This window comes from Vanessa tameamea, chromosome 21, assembly GCF_037043105.1.
Source record: "Vanessa tameamea isolate UH-Manoa-2023 chromosome 21, ilVanTame1 primary haplotype, whole genome shotgun sequence".
In the NCBI taxonomy this organism is placed as follows: Eukaryota; Metazoa; Arthropoda; class Insecta; order Lepidoptera; family Nymphalidae; genus Vanessa; species Vanessa tameamea.
In genome coordinates, this window is record NC_087329.1 from 2964383 (window position 1) to 2981272 (window position 16890).

The 16890-nt window shown below is 32.7% G+C and overlaps 3 protein-coding genes across 4 annotated transcripts in view; 2 read left to right on the plus strand and 1 right to left on the minus strand.

Moving 5' to 3' along the window:
• LOC113402369 (RNA-binding protein 12) overlaps window positions 1-4063 on the plus strand; it is a 188265-nt gene extending 184202 nt beyond the window's left edge. The window contains exon 4 of the transcript XR_010309494.1: window positions 4052-4063. The gene's annotated coding sequence lies outside the window, so the exon portion shown is untranslated. The remainder of the gene's footprint in view (window positions 1-4051) is intronic.
• Window positions 154-5157, plus strand: LOC113394129 (tectonic-like complex member MKS1). 2 transcript variants are annotated; one of them, XM_026631330.2, is made up of 8 exons: window positions 154-179; window positions 336-444; window positions 549-1031; window positions 1699-1906; window positions 2415-2570; window positions 3335-3470; window positions 3899-4134; window positions 4763-5154. In XM_026631330.2, the coding sequence occupies exons 2-8, from the start codon at window positions 368-370 to the stop codon at window positions 4982-4984; spliced, it is 1518 nt and encodes a 505-aa protein (XP_026487115.2). In that variant the 5' UTR covers window positions 154-179; window positions 336-367; the 3' UTR covers window positions 4985-5154. The 2 variants fall into 2 exon arrangements, with proteins under 2 accessions (XP_026487115.2, XP_026487116.2); XM_026631331.2 differs by lacking the exon at window positions 2415-2570 and having other exon boundaries at window positions 4763-5157.
• Window positions 5158-6408: 1251 nt separating this feature from the next.
• On the minus strand, window positions 6409-11413 carry LOC113394131 (uncharacterized). Its single transcript, XM_026631333.2, has 5 exons — window positions 11076-11413; window positions 10146-10324; window positions 9264-9455; window positions 7398-7577; window positions 6409-6729 (listed from the first exon to the last, which is right to left on the minus strand). Exons 1-5 carry the CDS (start codon window positions 11167-11169, stop codon window positions 6508-6510), a joined length of 867 nt encoding a protein of 288 aa, XP_026487118.2. The 5' UTR covers window positions 11170-11413; the 3' UTR covers window positions 6409-6507.
• Window positions 11414-16890: the final 5477 nt, after the last annotated feature.

Genomic DNA, 16890 nt, shown 5'->3' on the forward strand with positions numbered 1-16890 from the left:
TTGAATGGAATTATTGAAATTTTACATTTATTTTTCTATAATTACTTTTTATAATTCGTCATCGAAAATATCGATTAATACAGAGTATAAAGATTTTTTTAATCATGAATCAAAATAATTATTTTAGAAGGCAATGAACGTCATTGGATTTTGTATTTGTTGATATATTTGTTTCTATGGTAACGTCCTAAAAGTGTTTCTTCATTTCTTGTAATATCAATAATGTAAACATAACCTTTCACGGCATATGTATCTTATACAGAAGATACTAATAAAAAGTATCTAATTTTTAAACATTAAATGTTTTGTTAGTTTGAATTAATTGAGTTACACAGAGTTCCAGAATTAAATAAAATTAAAAATTAAAATGCACGAATTTAAAAAACATAATAAAACTATGGGTGTATATTGGCTTAAGCAGTATTTGAAAGACACGTTAATTTGGTAAGTTCATTAAGAAAATAATCAGGTTTATTTCATTTGTATGATTTATTCGTTTGAAATATTCGCAGTAATAAGTTTTCTTCTTTTAAATTTAAACTTTTCAGTATAAAACTAAAATCTAGAGAGGAAATAATAACTTTACCGAATTTTGAAGAGTACAAAGATAAATCGTATGAAGAACACCTCCATGTATTGGATAAAAATAAAATAAGTGAATATACATTTAAATGGCAAGAAAAAGTTTTTAGTTCTTATGAATTACAAAAATATTCAGATGCATATAATTGCAGTTCAGAAACAGAAATAAAGTACCATGATATGATAAAGGATACCAATGTGAAGTCAAATAAAGTATTTACTTATATTGATGAAGACTACCATCTGCCTTTGCCTATTGCTGAAAAAGGAAATTATAAACCATATGGTGTTTTAAATTTAAAAAATTGTTTTGCAAAATTACATTTAGGTGACATGAATGATAATGTCTCACATTCAATGGGGCATTTGTTCAAAAGTCAGGATCATATTTCAGATAATGACCAATGGATGGCAATGCATATTGTATTAGATAATTCTGAATATAATGAGTGAGTCTCATTTGATCATCATATATATTTTTTAATCTACCTATTAAATAAAGCAAAGATCTCTACAGTTATGCCATCTATTGATAAAGTTACAATTTTGACTATGCATAAATAGTGGGATCACTGACCCACACAGGACTATTTTGGTAGAATAAGCTGCAAACATCAAGAGAAAAAGAGACATTTCTTGGTATTTCCAATTCCAAATTTCCAACAGTAGAAAATTAATTGGCTGTTATGTTCCGTATTTTACTTTTATTGTTGTGTGCAGTCCTATAATAATAAACTTAACACTTACATTGGACAGGAGGTGCAAGTATTTGTTAAGCCTACAAAATAATCATCATTTTAGGATATAATAGGAATCTATGAATGAATAAAATGAATTTGTGATTCAGCATAAACTGCCTTGCTTTGTATTATAATAATAGATTAGAATCAAACCAAGGAGTATCATATCTCTAATTGTAAAATTGTAATTTTTTGAAGCATAATTCACAGAATTTCCATTATTTGTAATTTATAATCAAGTTTACAGATATTATTCTTTCAAGTTATTTAATTTTTTTTGCCTTATTTCTTATGCCTTAAACTATTTTAATTTAATTTCAAATAAGGAACAATATGTTCTAATTATATTTAAAATTGTTTATTATAATTATTGCAGAGAATCTCAAATTCTTTTCAAGCAAGAATTCAATCTCCTCTCTCTGTATCACAATGTTACCCACAATTACTTAATGGTGTCACCAGATGTAAATAACTTAGAACTCAAACCATATAGCGTTGAAGATGGTGACAACATCCTACCAATGGAATATGGAGTGGAAATTAATTTTGAAGAAAAGGAGAATGGGGAAGACTTGAAACACTTAGTAGGTATATAAAACTATGAGTATATTAATTGTAGAACTATTTGTAATATTACAAAGGCGAAGATTGTTTTAAAACAACTGTCAGAGGTTTTACTAAGTAATTGAAGTGTAAATATATAGTCAACATGAGTTGAAATCTATATCTCCACATACCTATATCAGATGGATGTACTTCATAGTATAAAACAAAGTTGCTTCCTGTCGTCCGTACGTATAGATCTTTTAAACTACTTAACGCATTTTGGTGTGGTTTTCACCAATAAACTGAGTAATTTGAGAGGAAGGTTTATTTGTATAATATTTGTGTATTATAGTAGAGATAAGCCGAGAATTTTAACTTTCCTAGTCCAAAAAAACTAGTTTTTTTTTATATAGAACTAAAAAGTTGACCCTTATTGTGGTGTTAACATATAGAACCGCGTGAACTCAGAACGAGTAATATATACATATATCGATATGTTTTTTTTTTATATTTAATATTAATCTTTTTGGTTTTTTTGTTTTGTAGTTGAACAATTTATTTAAAAAGTGGGATAAGAAGCAACAACAGTTACTAAATTTTGTCATGCCGCGTCTTGGAATGAAAAACGTCTTCGTGACATTCGAAATTGTCTCAGCCTTTGGTTTCGAAATGGACAATTTGTACATTGATTTCCAAATAAAGGTAAGGTTTTAATATAACATACCTACCAATATATAAATTTTACTAGCTGTGTCAGCGACTTCGTGCGCGTTTGAATTAAAAAAAAAGTTACTATTGTAGCCTAAGTTACTCCTTCTTATCAAATTAATCATTCCAGTCGTTCCAGAGATTAGCCGGAAAAACAGACAAACAAAAATTAAAAAAAATGTTATTTTGATATATGTACCGTGTATACATACATACGCATTTAGTGTAAAGCGGTTATTTTAATATTACAAACAGACACTTCAATTTTATTATATGCATAGATTATTATTAAAGGGCGACCACAGCGCAAGATTGTATTTGTGCCAATACAAGCGCATCTCTCATTACTCATAATTTTTCACTCTCATAATCCGATGGGACCTCAACCCGAACTCTGCTTGCCCGAGCTAGAACGCTTACCTTTTGGTCAGGAGTCACGTTATTTATTTGGTGGTAGACGGTCTACCGCTATACTTAGTATTCTTGTGTTCCGGTTTGGAAAGTGATCTTAGTTCTCATGGTTGGCGGGCACGTTGGCTATGCAGGGAATGGTTAATATTTCTTACAGCGCCAATGTATATGGGTAATGGTGACAACTCACCAACGGGAGGCCACTTTGCTCGTCCACTTACCTTTATTATAAAAAAAAAAATCAGGCTATCGGGACATCACGGGTTTGTTTTTATAATAATAATTAGGATAATTAAATATGATTTTTAGGATTAATTAAAATCGTGATTATCAAAATAACTATGCAGATTCCAGACGATATAACCGTTAAAGGTGACCTTAAAGGGAGAACACATGTGAGCAAATCATCGAGAAGAGAAGATAAGAAGTTCTGGGGTTACGGGCACGTGGTGGAATTGGAACTGGAGTATGCTACTGGAATGGGTAACTTTACTTTAAGAAATAACTAGAATGGCACTCAAAGTCGATGCTCCTGTGCCTGAACTCTGAACTGAACCGTTCGTGAGATTGCTTTCCAATCTGTCAGTGAATAGAGCGCCTATGTTTGCGCACATACTTGCGAATTATAATTTGTCCTGAGCAATTGTTTGGTTTACATTAAGAAAGGTAGCCGTAATCAAAATCGTTCAGAAGGACATCAACAATATTAGTTAAAATAAAGTAGCACTTAACAGTGTTAATGTACCACTGCTGTACTTCTTAGTTTGGAACTTATTCCTCCACTACTACAACTTAGGTCAGTGGGTCATTAACATTCTATTCGACAAGGATGCTAGATGAAGGAGTTAAGTTTGCAAAAACAAGAGTTTTTCCAAAGTAATTTTCAATCATGTTGAACTTAATATTTCCAGATCTCAATCCTCTAAAGATCATTCTAGAAACGATATCCGTTGATTGGTGGGGACGACATCGTACGGAAGGATATAGCTGTCTCACTCTTTCGTTAGAGCCCGGGGAACATAGACACGATCTGTCCTGCTCGAGATCAGAAGAATTGGATAAAGTGGAAGCTGAGAGTAGAAGGTTCTTTGTCGGTGGATGTCACTTGATCAAAGATTTGGATGTGTTGATTAATCCACAATTGTATGTAAGTTAAATTGCTATTGAAAATCATTTTTATTGAAAAGCTGCAGTAAAGTAACAGCCCACAATGTCCCACTCCTGGGCTAAGGCCACATCTCCCTTTGGGATTTTGGATTTTATCGCTGCTCCGATGTGATACATATGTAGCAGAATTTCATTGAAATGATATGTACATGCTGTTTTCTAACGATGTTTTCCTTCACCACCGAGCACGAGATGAATTATAAACACATATTGATGACACATGAAAATTCAGTGGTGCTCACCTGGGTTTAAGCCCGAAATCAGGTGCATACGTTCTTAGGTATCTCGTTATATTTAATTGAATTCATGTACAGAAATCTAAAAATACGAAATCCACTTTTTTATTATGCTATATTCTTGGCTTGTGTAATATTTACTAATGTTGTTTATATTAAGTACAATTTATTTAATGGTCAACATTAAAAAACGTCATAAACTATATAGTCCTTTAATGAACACATTAAGAGTGCTCAATTAAATTTTGTGGACACTTTGTCTAATCAATTTGGTTTTTTTTTTATTTCTGTAAAAACTCAGTAGTAGAAAAGTAGTAATTTATACATTGCAGCAACTCTGGCCCCTGAAGTCTGTAATTGTAACATTTCCAGGAAGCAAAGTTTAGATACGTGTCGACCGGCAGCGTCGCAGTCCGCTGGCGCGTCGTGTGCCAGCGCCGTCGCGCGCACGCGGACGTGCACGCACACACGCAACCGCACGCGCACGCGCAGTCGCTGCTGGCGGGCGCGGAGGCCGTGCTGCGACACTACAAGAAGGCTAAAGCTACGTTGGCCGCTGCGACTGAATGCCTCCCGACTCAATTGGAGCAGTGATCCATTTCTCCCTCTGTCTTTTGTTATTTGCGAGGTACTTTCGTTTTGTTTTACTAAGATATTTGTCGTCATTATACAATTGCGATAAAACGCTGGAATAGAATCCACAATGACGGTGTAGACAATCCTTAGGCCACTCAGATATACAGAAAACAGTCCAATAATTAAATGATCTAAATATTTTTAAGATTGCAATAACAGTCAAACAGTAGCGAGTATTCTAGTATTGTTACGATGTGTTTATAATTTAATTAGAATTACTTATAGTGTAACTAAATAACCAGTGAAATTATTCTTTGAATTGATTCCGTCCGCTCCGTGATATTGTATAAAATTTAAATGATTGACAAAATTGTCTTGCAAAGATAATGTAATTAAAAAAATTAACTAATAACGTAGTAATTAGTAATTATATCGTGATAATATATCTTGTCCGCTTGTAATTATACTGGCTCACTACCTTTTAAACCTGAACACATGGATATTATATTAGAGTATTGCTGTAGATGGTATAATAAATAACTAGTGAGTATATTACCCACCTAGGGCTGCCTGATCACAAAGCCCTACTACCACAGGGTAAAAATAATATAACAATATTATAATTTTTGTTTAGTAACGCAAAAGTAATGTATGGGTATGTACACTTATTTATTTAAATAATTACTGAATAAATGTGTTTTTTGTATTTATGACATATTGTTTTATTTACTACCTATACAAAATTAGTATCTAGAATCAGTTAAATGAGGTCATTGCTTTAGTATAAACATAAAATCTGGCAACAATTTATTAATATATAAGTAACATATTTTATTCGCTTTCTAAAAATAAAAGTCGTTTACATACTTATTAGAAAATATATAAGCATAAAAACCATCCGTTCTGTGCTTATATATTTTTTAGAGAGAGCTCAATTATTCTACAGATATATTGTTATTATTTAATTAATTATTATTTGATTCTATTCTATTACTTTAAATTCGTTAATGAATTTAATAAAACTTTGAATATGTGAACATTTTATATACTTAGACAAATTCACAATAAATCAATACATTATTCTACAACACAGTATTTGTAATTACTTATAATACTGATACATAAAACGAACCTTTTAAGTTTCTGAAATTCTGATCGAGATGAAATTTTACATTCTGTCTAAATACTGAGCGCTTATTGGTAGCCTAATGCGTCATTGGATGCAATCGACCAATGAAAATTTATATTGAAGTTATGTAATTAGTTTATGTAAAATGATCAGCGTCAGAAACTGGCGGTTAGATTAACCTTTAATTTATATTTGGATCCTTTTGTATATGAATTGTATTGTAAGTGAGTTCATTGTATTTGCGGTCAAATTCTTGTATTAAACTCATACAATTTTAAGATATTATTAACTGCGTTTCATTTACTTATAAATTCATTTTTATAATGTTATGATTTTTTTAGTTAAATGTTATTCTTATGACTTAATCGTTCTCTCTCTTTTATTTAGGTTTCAAATTGCAAAAAAATGGTATTTAATTCCCTTTGATGGCTTCTCTCATTTGAGCGGTGATAGCAGCCAATCTCCTCGCACGTTGTCGTTTCGTCTCCCTCGCGCGCGTAACGCGCACACTCCGCGCGTCTTTTAGTGCGCAAAGTGCTACAACGTGCGCACGCCTTGCTGCATCCATTGCTGCCATTTCTTGACGTATTAGGGAGGTTTCCCAACAACTTAGGGTGTTGCTGATGGCTAGACGCTGTAAATATCGAATAAATTTTATCCTCATATACTTATGTATTCTCCGTTCCAAAGCTGTTAAGATTAAGATACGACGTTTTGGAATGCAGCAATGTATGACGTCATTTGATATTTGTAAATACCGTTAGCAGTGCTGTCGGGGTTAGCTATTTTGCCATTGATAAACAGACGAGACGTACTAATTAGGTGTGCTTGTTAAATGTTAATGATAGTTAATAGGTATACTGTTTGAAAAACTCGAGGAGCGTTTGTTAAGTAAAATAATAAGATGTTTAACCTTTTTAAATTATTCTCTATGTGTGCCGACGTATGTATATGTTTTTTATACATTTGCTGTTTAAGTAATATTGTAAGGATAAAGAAAAGCTTGGAGGAATTTACTGAAATTTACTCCGTTGCAAGTTCGGTAGCCTTTTATCTGAATAAAAAGTGTGAAAAAAGTTGCAGATTTTTTTTTTACTTTACAAGTTTTCAGCGTGGCATTGGAGATAAGGTATTTTTCAAAAAACTTTTTGTGGTATCATATGGACACGCGAGAGGTCGTAAACTAGGAATATTAATCGGGACACTAAAGTATACTAACTAATTAAATTTGAACTCAACTCGACCTTTTTAAGTCCCTACTTGACTGGACCACTAGGTGCAGAATAAAGTAAACTACACGACCTGCGAAGCATTCCGCAGCATTTCGTTTCGTCGTGCACTGGCGTCGTCCGCCTTCCGGCGCGCGTGCAACAGCTGCACGTGTCGGTGCCAGGCGGTGACGTCCCCGCGCCGCGCGCGCCGGTCCGCCGCCCCGCGCGCTCGCGCCGCCGTCTCCGCCGCCTTGCCAACCAGCTCCGACACCTGATGTGTTAAGACTTAAGTGTTAGGAATATAACAATTAGTAAAATGTCGAAATCTTATTGTCTTTAATTAGTTAGTTTATTTATTATTTCATATTTGACAGTACACCAGAAAGCTATCTTAATGTCATCCTGACCGATTTTGGCCACGGCGACAAATCTCAAGGGAAACATACGTATCACACGAGAGAGTGCAGAAACACAGGTGCACTCTATATTCCCTCACTCTTGTAATCCGACACAAGATCAACGGCTTTTTGTATTTTAAATTTCAAAAACTTTTTAACGACTTGACCTGGGATTTGCCTCATAGGTCCCTTGTACGCAATAAAACTGGTATATTCGAAAGATAGAAGTCATACTAATAATCTTGTATCTTTACTAGGAGTGAAAATTGTAAATATTTATATAACAACTTTTTAAAGTGAAAATTTATCTTTATTTAATTTCGAGACTTATACAGCCATGCTAATTTTACTTATAATACCCACAATATACATAAGTTTGCTCATAATAAATAGCTTATGTCCATCTGGTACATTTTATCTTTCAAATGGTGAAATAACTATTTAAACAGGTGTAGTGGTATCCAAGATTACCCATCACAAACACAAACTCACAATAATGTAGTCTCTCTCTATATATTTATTTAAATATAGATTATCTTTTAAGTGCGAATGAAAACCACAGACTATACTGACAGTTCAAGAGGTCACGTCATCGTCCACATATTTTAGAATGCGTTTGATCTTGTAAATGGTATCACCTAACGGAATGGTAATAAATAGTAGGGAACAAGCATCTAGTTCTAGAATAGATCTTATTTTTATTTTTTTAATTAAAATGTACAGCGACAGAGCAAAACTTTAGACATAAGCAGTTCCAGTTGTTTCCAAACACAAGCGAATGGACAGAATTCTGTCCGCTCTCAACTCGGTTCTCCTGTCTTTACCATCATTACATAGTTTAAAACAAAGTCGCTTCCCGCTGTCTGTCTGTCCCTGTGTATGCTTAGGTTTTTAAAATTACGCAACAGATTTTGATGCAGTTTTTTTTGAATAGATAGGGTGATTCAAAAGGAAAGTTTTTATGTATAATTCAAGCATAATATAGCAGAGGAACACTGATTTTTCTTTTTAGAATTTTAGAGTTTTCATGTGATGTAACTAAACACATTTTCTTGCGCTTACATTGCAAACGGTGGCTGAACCCTACGAGATAGATCAAAATAATGTACACCTTAAAAAGGTCTTCAAAAATATGTCTATCTCTTAGGGATATCCCACAATAATAATTTTTTTTATCCTTTACTTTTTACCAGAAATAATGGCTTATTTACGAATCGATTTTAAGCAATACAGCATTATTCCTTATTCAATTGAGTACCTTAACTATATTGTGCATTTCTGATAGATCAACAAGACCTTTTAAAGTATGTAATTTAAATGAATATTTTCGAAGATATTACAGATTTAAAATGCAGGACATAGCGGTTTGTATTGTCTTATGACGAAAAGCTGTGAACGTTGTGTATTATATTTAGTAACTGTTATACATTCTATATATATAACATTCTGTAGTATATTTTGTATCAGGATTGCACCCTTGCGAAGCAAGGGCGGGTCGCTAGTCTACTTTATGTCTGCGTTTGTAAAGCACATTCCTTTGTTTTTTTTTTCATATTTACCTTTTGGTCATCCCTCCACGCGAGCAAGTCTGCGCTCCTCTGCTCTTTATACCGGATGCAATGTAACAGCTGGCCTGTTTTGATTTGCTCTTCTGCATCTCGCTGCAGGCGTTTGTATTCGTTGTGATACTTCTCTTCTGTTCTCTTCTGGTTCAGATAGCGTTTGTATTGTTCTGAAGTTTCAGCTTCTACCTGAAGTATATTATGCATTATATGAGCTGGTGCATTGTAATGCCTTTTTAATATTATGATACAATTTTGATTACGAGTTTCGTGCTTAATTTATTATTATAATCTACGGCTGAGTTATAGTGAAGTGTGTAAGTTAAATGTCCTCCATAAAAATGACGGACGTTAGGCCTATTAAGCCTATGACCTTCTAGATCAAAACAAATTGACCAGGTAGTTGATGCTACCTGCGAGGATACGCCCGGGTAAGAAGATTAACTCACAATCTGACCTATGCCATGTAGGAGAACCCCACTGCCTTTACAAAAATAACATAAATGTGCCAACTTTTACGTTTGAGGAAAACATTATTTACATATTTTTTAAATCTAAACGGAATGCTGTTGATAATAAGGTAAACTGCTGGATCTTTTTACGTATTTAATCAAAAGGAAAATATGTGACATCAATACTAATAATATAAATGTGATTGTAACTTTGGCCCTGTTGCTTTTTCCCGGCCAAACCACTGAATCAAATTTGATGTAATTTCGTATGAAGCAAGCTTGACCTACTGCTTTTTTCAACCTTAAAACTGACGACTAACCCCAAAACGCGAGCGAAGCCGGGGCTGACCACTAGTTTGCAATATATTTTAACAAACGTAACATAAAGCTACTTTCTACGAAAAATATTATTTAATTGCTTTCAAACCATCTCACGATTTTCCTTCTCCTTAATCCACAATTTCTGAAACTGTTCTGCAAGATTCTCCCTCATCCGTTCATCGTCTCTTTTCCTCGCTAAAGCTGCTAATAGCTTCCATTCACGATCAGGAATGAAATCCCAAACTTCGCCTTTATTTGCCACACAATCGAAAGTGCTTATAGGATCTGAAATTATATTTAAAAAAATAATTTTAATGTAATTTTTGACCTAATATTTAAGTCTAGTTGGTGTAAATTACGTTTTAACATAGTAACTTCTAAACATCAAAAATGTCTCAAAAACCACCAATCTGATTTTTATAATGATACACGAGGGAATTTTATCGGAATATATCATTAGGGTTTTGTGTAAATTTCCTTATAGAGTACCTATTGGTGAGCCCAAAGAGGGTTTTTGAAAATTCATCTCCTTTGGCGCTAAAAATTTGTGTAGAAATTCGTTATTCCTGATTTTAAAAATATGGGAAACGATATTTGGGCTTATTTGACAGCTGAAGACAGTTGTTAAATATTTTTTTACAATAATTTATCATCTAAGAGGGTGAAACTTAGGATAAAAGTTTGTATGGAAGTTCGTCATTTTAAAAGTTAGAAAGATAGAAATCGGTGTTTAGATTTGTAAATGAATCAAAAATAGCTGTTAAAGCATTATAGTTAATGAATAAAAGATTATAATGGGTTAAAGCGTTTCAGAAAATTCATCACTCAATAGGGTGAAATTAGGGATTTGTATTGAAAAAGATTAAGTGCCTGGTAAATTAAAATAGCAAAGTTATAATTAAGCTGCATTGCATTAATCATCTAAAAGCTTAAATATTTATCAAATATCTATAATATTCGAGCATATCATTAATATATTACAGAAATGTATTCATCACAGATAATGCTAACTAAAATATAACAATGTATCTGTTACCACAAGAACAGCGTCCAATAGGTGATGATTTTCTCGGCGAGGCGCATCGCGATCGTCTCGGCAACTCTGTTATTATTTTATAACAAAACACCATTATACTTTACTTCCGCGTCTGTGCGCTACATACAATCGTGGGAAATATATAATTGCCGTTCTGTTTGATTTGGCATGCGTTAGGCGTAACACTGATTTCACTTTGACTGCGTCAGGGCTGAATTAGTTCGCATTATATTAAAAACTAATTAGTTCCTTTTGCAGAAATACAATTAAATAAATTAATACTGATACGTATCTTGAACATGTAAAAGTAAATGCACTGCTGTCTCTTTACTGTAACCGGACAGTGAGGTTGTGAGAACCTTTTTGTGAATGTTTCTATGGTGTTATTGATTAAATTTTTGGCAACGAATACGAGGCTTACAAGGCATTTTTCTTCATTATCCCCTTACCAGATAATATATTCATGTCATAATAATAGACTTATATTCAGCTAAAAGTTTTCAATAAATTAAAACATTATTTGGACAGTTTTGTATGTAGCAATTAAATATAGTATAGCTAGGTTTGATTTTGATAAATTCTTTTCTTTCTGTCTATATTATATAAATATAATATAGGTATGTTTCAATAAAAATGGAAACAAGTTTGAAGAGGGCGTTATCACATCTTATCAGTTAGGAGATATCACGATATGCGATATGGCAGTCAAAATCATACCACGGGCTAGTGATGACGTTTAAGTCATGGATAAAGACAGAAAACCTGGTGTAAAAAGGCCTGACGTGCTGAGAAAACTTAACGCGGAAAACCTGCAACTAATAGAACGTGGTCTCCTCGGTGATCTGCCTGATCGATTTAAACCCAGCAACATACCAGTCAGAGGCTTGTCCAATGAATTGGCGGTAGCGAAACCAACTGGTTTTTTATCTTCTTGCTTACCTGTTATTCCACCCTCACCGCCACCGTCCTTCGATAAATCACCGTCAGATGATGAAGGAGGATCACCTCTCAAGAAATCGTTTAGTTTTCGGGACAAGTTTCGAATGAGCTTTTTCGGTAAAGATAAAATGGAAAAGCCTAAGTGGAAAACAATAGAAGAAGGCAAACCCATTCACGAAAATATAGTTCCACCGGCCACGCGCAATGACATTTCAGAGCATGTCAACAAATCGAGTAAACGATTTTGGTTCTTCCGTAACAGAGAACTTATGGCGACGAGAGAGAAATCCCATACCCCCATATATACAAGGAGTAAAAGCTTCGAATTTCTTCCTAGAGCTATAGAAGAAAACGAGGGAAATAAATTGAAAACAAAACTAACGAAGAACAGCCTCTCTTACGCTTTTGGTAGCAGCGATACTTTAGGCGACTCGGCCTCTGTTGACAGTTTGGAATACATAGCAAATGTTTATTACGACAAAGTTGATAACGTATGTCTGAAGAGCATCAAGGAGTTGCAGGATTCGGACCATAATTCTTGCATGTCCACATCTACTTCAGCATCGAGTGGATTGGTTGTGAACATTTTCAAGAGAGAATCAGTCCAAGATTTATTGGAAGAGTTTAATAAAACAGTGGACTTGTTCAGTGAGAATTACATGAGTGATTGTGAACCATATACGAAAACATCGGATTTGTCGGTTAACGAAAAGAGGAAAAGTTCATCGTTCAACACATTACCTTCGCCAAAAATATTACAAGTGGCAAAAGTTAATGAAGTGAGTGATGATTTCAGGGCTGAGTTATCGCAAATGTTGGAAATGAAACGTGCAAGCGATATATCCAGGACTGCGAGACGCGGTTCTGTTACTGATTGGTTTGTGTTGGAAGACAAAAATTTACCAGTGACTGTACAAAATCAGAACAACGCGACGTCAGAGGCGAATAAGTACAGACGTGCGCAGAAGAAACCAATGCAGAGAGTCAGAAGAATTAGTTCAACTAAATATGTAAGTAATTAATTTTAGTTTAACTAAATAACTAAGCAATCGATTTAGATAACTCTATAACAAAGAATGGAATGGTAAAGAATAATTTAGATGTGGTCACGTTTGATCCTTATCTATCTTATCATATTGTAAATACGCTTTGAACGATATAAATAATTACAGCACTGTTGACCTAAATAACAAACATTCTGCTTATAATAAATATTTTTAATTATATTTTATTTATGTTGAAACTTATTATTATCATTTATTTAATATTATTTATAAATATTTTTATCATTATTATCTTAATTATTTATTATTCGTAAAGTATGGCTTAATGTCACTTCATAATTTAATAACCGAAGTTAAAAACTATTATTAGAAAACATTATACATTTGGCCTATGTTACACAAGCTATTCGTCCTGACAGCGCGCAAGTACTACGGCTGTATAAGAAAAAAAAAAAAAACAAAACGTAAACATTCTGATTATATTATAAATTTAATTTTAAAGATCTTTAATCATTTTGGCGCCAAATGTAGATGAGTGACTTGCAGTTTACAAAGAAATTAAATCAAATCAAAACAAAACCTGACATAGGTTTCGAACTTCCTAAAAAATATTTTGAATAAAAGCGAAGTTTCGCGTGAAACCCACTAGTATCAAGTTTAATACCGTTCTACTGATCACCATGACACCTTGTATATACACAGATTAGACAACATTGCCGGGTATTGCTAGTACAGTATAATGCTGTAATACTCGCGATTCAAGCGATTTTTCCGCCTAAACCATAGATATACTACGGTTTAGGCGGAAAAATCGCTTGAATCGTTTGAAACCCATAACTTTGAGAATGTTTCAAAATATATATGTAACTGACCAGTTACAACCCGGTTAATCAGAATTTGCACATTTGGTGTGAAAGATAATAAACAAAAGTTTTTTTTTTAATTTTTATAATAGCTTTTTATAATATGTTTTTGTCTTTTCATTTGATTTTTTTTTATAAAACAATTTGATGCGTACGTTATTTTGTAAACTAGCAATGCTATCAGTCGAATGTGAGCCAGATAAGAACTACAGACGGCACTTTTTGGTACACTACGATAACATCATTACTTATTCCTTCATCTTTTAATATTTCACTGATTTCGTCTTTTATGGACTTAATATTCTGTAAGAACTCACTTTGCATCTCACACGTGAAATGTAAAAAACATATTTTAATGCGTGTATTCTTTAATTGTTATATTTATAGTAAGTTTCTGGACAGTTCCTGACCTGTTATACGGTGAGTTTCGAGATTGTTGTTACAGAATAGATCTACTGTTAGGAATTATTAATTGTCTGTATTTCTTTAATATGAAATAATACCTTCAGTACCATTTACGCTCCCACGCTTTAGGATAGCTAACAAAGAGATCTCGTAATGTTAACATACAATATATTGTGTAAAAGTAAGATAAGGTAATATATTGTTATATGCATTTTAAAATGTAAATATTTATTAACAATGGCAGCGCTGAAAATTTTCGAATAAAAGATTTTGTTTAAAATTAGACTAGCTTGTTAGTGTTTTTTTCTAGAACACATTTTCAGATGTTTGTTTTAAATTGTACTAACTACTCAATGAGTTTGACAGTTAGTTTCGCGGCATTATTGTATATTTTTTAATAGCTTTTAGTCGTATTAGATGGGCAAAGGTATCATTTTAGATAGCCGAAAAACGCGAGCCATAACAACCTATGGTACCACAAATTATATTCCTATATCTAGGTAAGATTGAGCAATAATGAATCTAATATGAACCGTAATGAGTTGTTAAGGCTTCATTTTATTACAAGTTTCTTGTTTTAAATACAAACAATCATCATCACCATCTTCCTGCCCTATATCCCAATTTTTCTTGGGGTCGGCGCAGCATGTATTCTTCCTCCATACTTCTCTGTCGGACATCTTCTCACAAGTAACATTCTTTCTACCCATTTCGTCTTTCACACAATCCGTCGTCCCCTATCTCTATATCCATCCACGTCCATGCTCAAGACCTTCCTCAAAACATGGTCCTCTTTCCTCCGCATAACATGCCCATACCATGACAGCTAGTTTCCACATAGCTTTTCGGTTACCGGTGCCACTTTCAAACTTCCTCTTGTATATTCATTCCTTGCTCTATCCATTCGCGTAACACCACACATTCCTGTCAAATATACAATATAATACAAATAATATAATAAGTTAAAATTGTATCTGACATAAGTATTAGTTAGTATAATTAATACTTTAAAAAAACAACCACGTTTATATTTAACTAAGGGAAATTCAAATTGATAAGTCTGTAAACTCAGAATCATCAGTTTCAGAACAATCAGTTTTTAACTAATTTCGATTTATTTTTTTTACTATTTCTTCTATTTGCCTTTGATCATTCTAGCTATGATTATTAAGTTTTGATTTATGAATTTGTTTTTACGTTAAAATTAATGTAGTAATTAAAAAAAATACCGTCTTCTTATAATTAATTCACTATGTAACGATTCAGGAAAAAAGAAATCAATGTGATTCAAATCAATCCATTTCACGTATATCCACGCCTTTAGGACTTGATAAATACATATAGTGTCTAACCCACTTACAATGTTCATGTAGAGTTTGCCGCGCTAATTCGTATCATATAAAACTTAGTTGACAAAAAATATTCCTATTATTTTTGACAAAAAAAAATGTAAACATCTGTATAACCAAATACCAATGGTCTTTGTTATTTTAACTTAGGTAATTTAAGAAAGAAAAAATACATATTGATAATTTTTATATATAATATTGGAGATGACGTATGTCTGCTTATCTTTCGTTGTACGAGATTATAAGATTAAACAGAGATCTTACGTCTTTGAGTTTGATATTATTTATAAAAAAGGCGTTGGCTTTACTTTTTTATCAAAAATAAAATAGGTACAAATTTAATAGGTATTGTCTTAAACGAAAATTGTCTTAAATAAACGTATTAAATCGTCTGGAAGCTATCGGTTTAGAATATATAGCGTATCTATGCTAGATAACAGTGCTTTAAAGCAACAAAACAAGTTCAACAGAACAGCAAAAACAGATTTGTATTTGGGTCTATTAATAATATGATCAAATACACCCAGGATAACTGTTTAACGTTTAATACAGGATTAAACGAAGAAACATATATCAATTGAAACGTCTGCTGTCCTTCAAATTCAAAATTGAAGTATTTGTGCTCTACATATAATACACAATAAATACATTTTAAAAGCGAACTTATAAAGTGTTTATTTATCTTATTATTTTATAGAACACGTTAATTGATGTGTGACTCTTTCATAGTATGGGTAGGCAGACGGGCTTATAACCTGGCGGTAAGTGGTCACCACCGCCCTTAGACGTAGCCGCTGTAAGAAATATTAACCATTTATTACATCTGTAATGTGTATGAATAAAGTAAAACAAAATAATGAATAACAAAGAAAAACGGCTGTATGAATCCAATCCAAAAATTCAAAAAACAATAATTAAAGAATACGCTAAGAAAAAATATTATAATAATTTAACTATTTTTTTAATGACGTACGCTTATTTAAAGCATTAGTTTTAAGGATTTGTCTAAATAACAGTGGGACTATATAACAGTGGAAGCATGTGTCGAAAATTGGCGCCATTTTTAACAATACACGAATGTATTGTGTTTATTTATATATTAAGGATTAGTATACACGATTCAAATTACTTTTAACGGGTTAAAAAAATTGATATTTTCCAAGTTTTTTTTAATATTAGGTGAGCCGTACTGATATACGTTGTGAGTTAATATTTTTCATAAGATATATTATTATTTATTTTAATAATTTGATGT

Coding starts and splice junctions, on each gene's coding strand:
- LOC113394129 (XM_026631330.2), top strand. CDS start 368: ATGCACGAATTTAAAAAACATAATAAAACTATGGGTGTATATTGGCTT. Junction 1,032..1,698: donor GATAATTCTGAATATAATGA/GTGAGTCTCATT, acceptor TAATTATTGCAG/AGAATCTCAAATTCTTTTCA. Junction 2,571..3,334: donor ACATTGATTTCCAAATAAAG/GTAAGGTTTTAA, acceptor ATAACTATGCAG/ATTCCAGACGATATAACCGT.
- LOC113394131 (XM_026631333.2), bottom strand. CDS start 11,169: ATGGTGTTTTGTTATAAAATAATAACAGAGTTGCCGAGACGATCGCGA. Junction 9,456..10,145: donor AGAAGGAAAATCGTGAGATG/GTTTGAAAGCAA, acceptor AATATACTTCAG/GTAGAAGCTGAAACTTCAGA. Junction 6,730..7,397: donor TGCTGCGGAATGCTTCGCAG/GTCGTGTAGTTT, acceptor CGATATTTACAG/CGTCTAGCCATCAGCAACAC.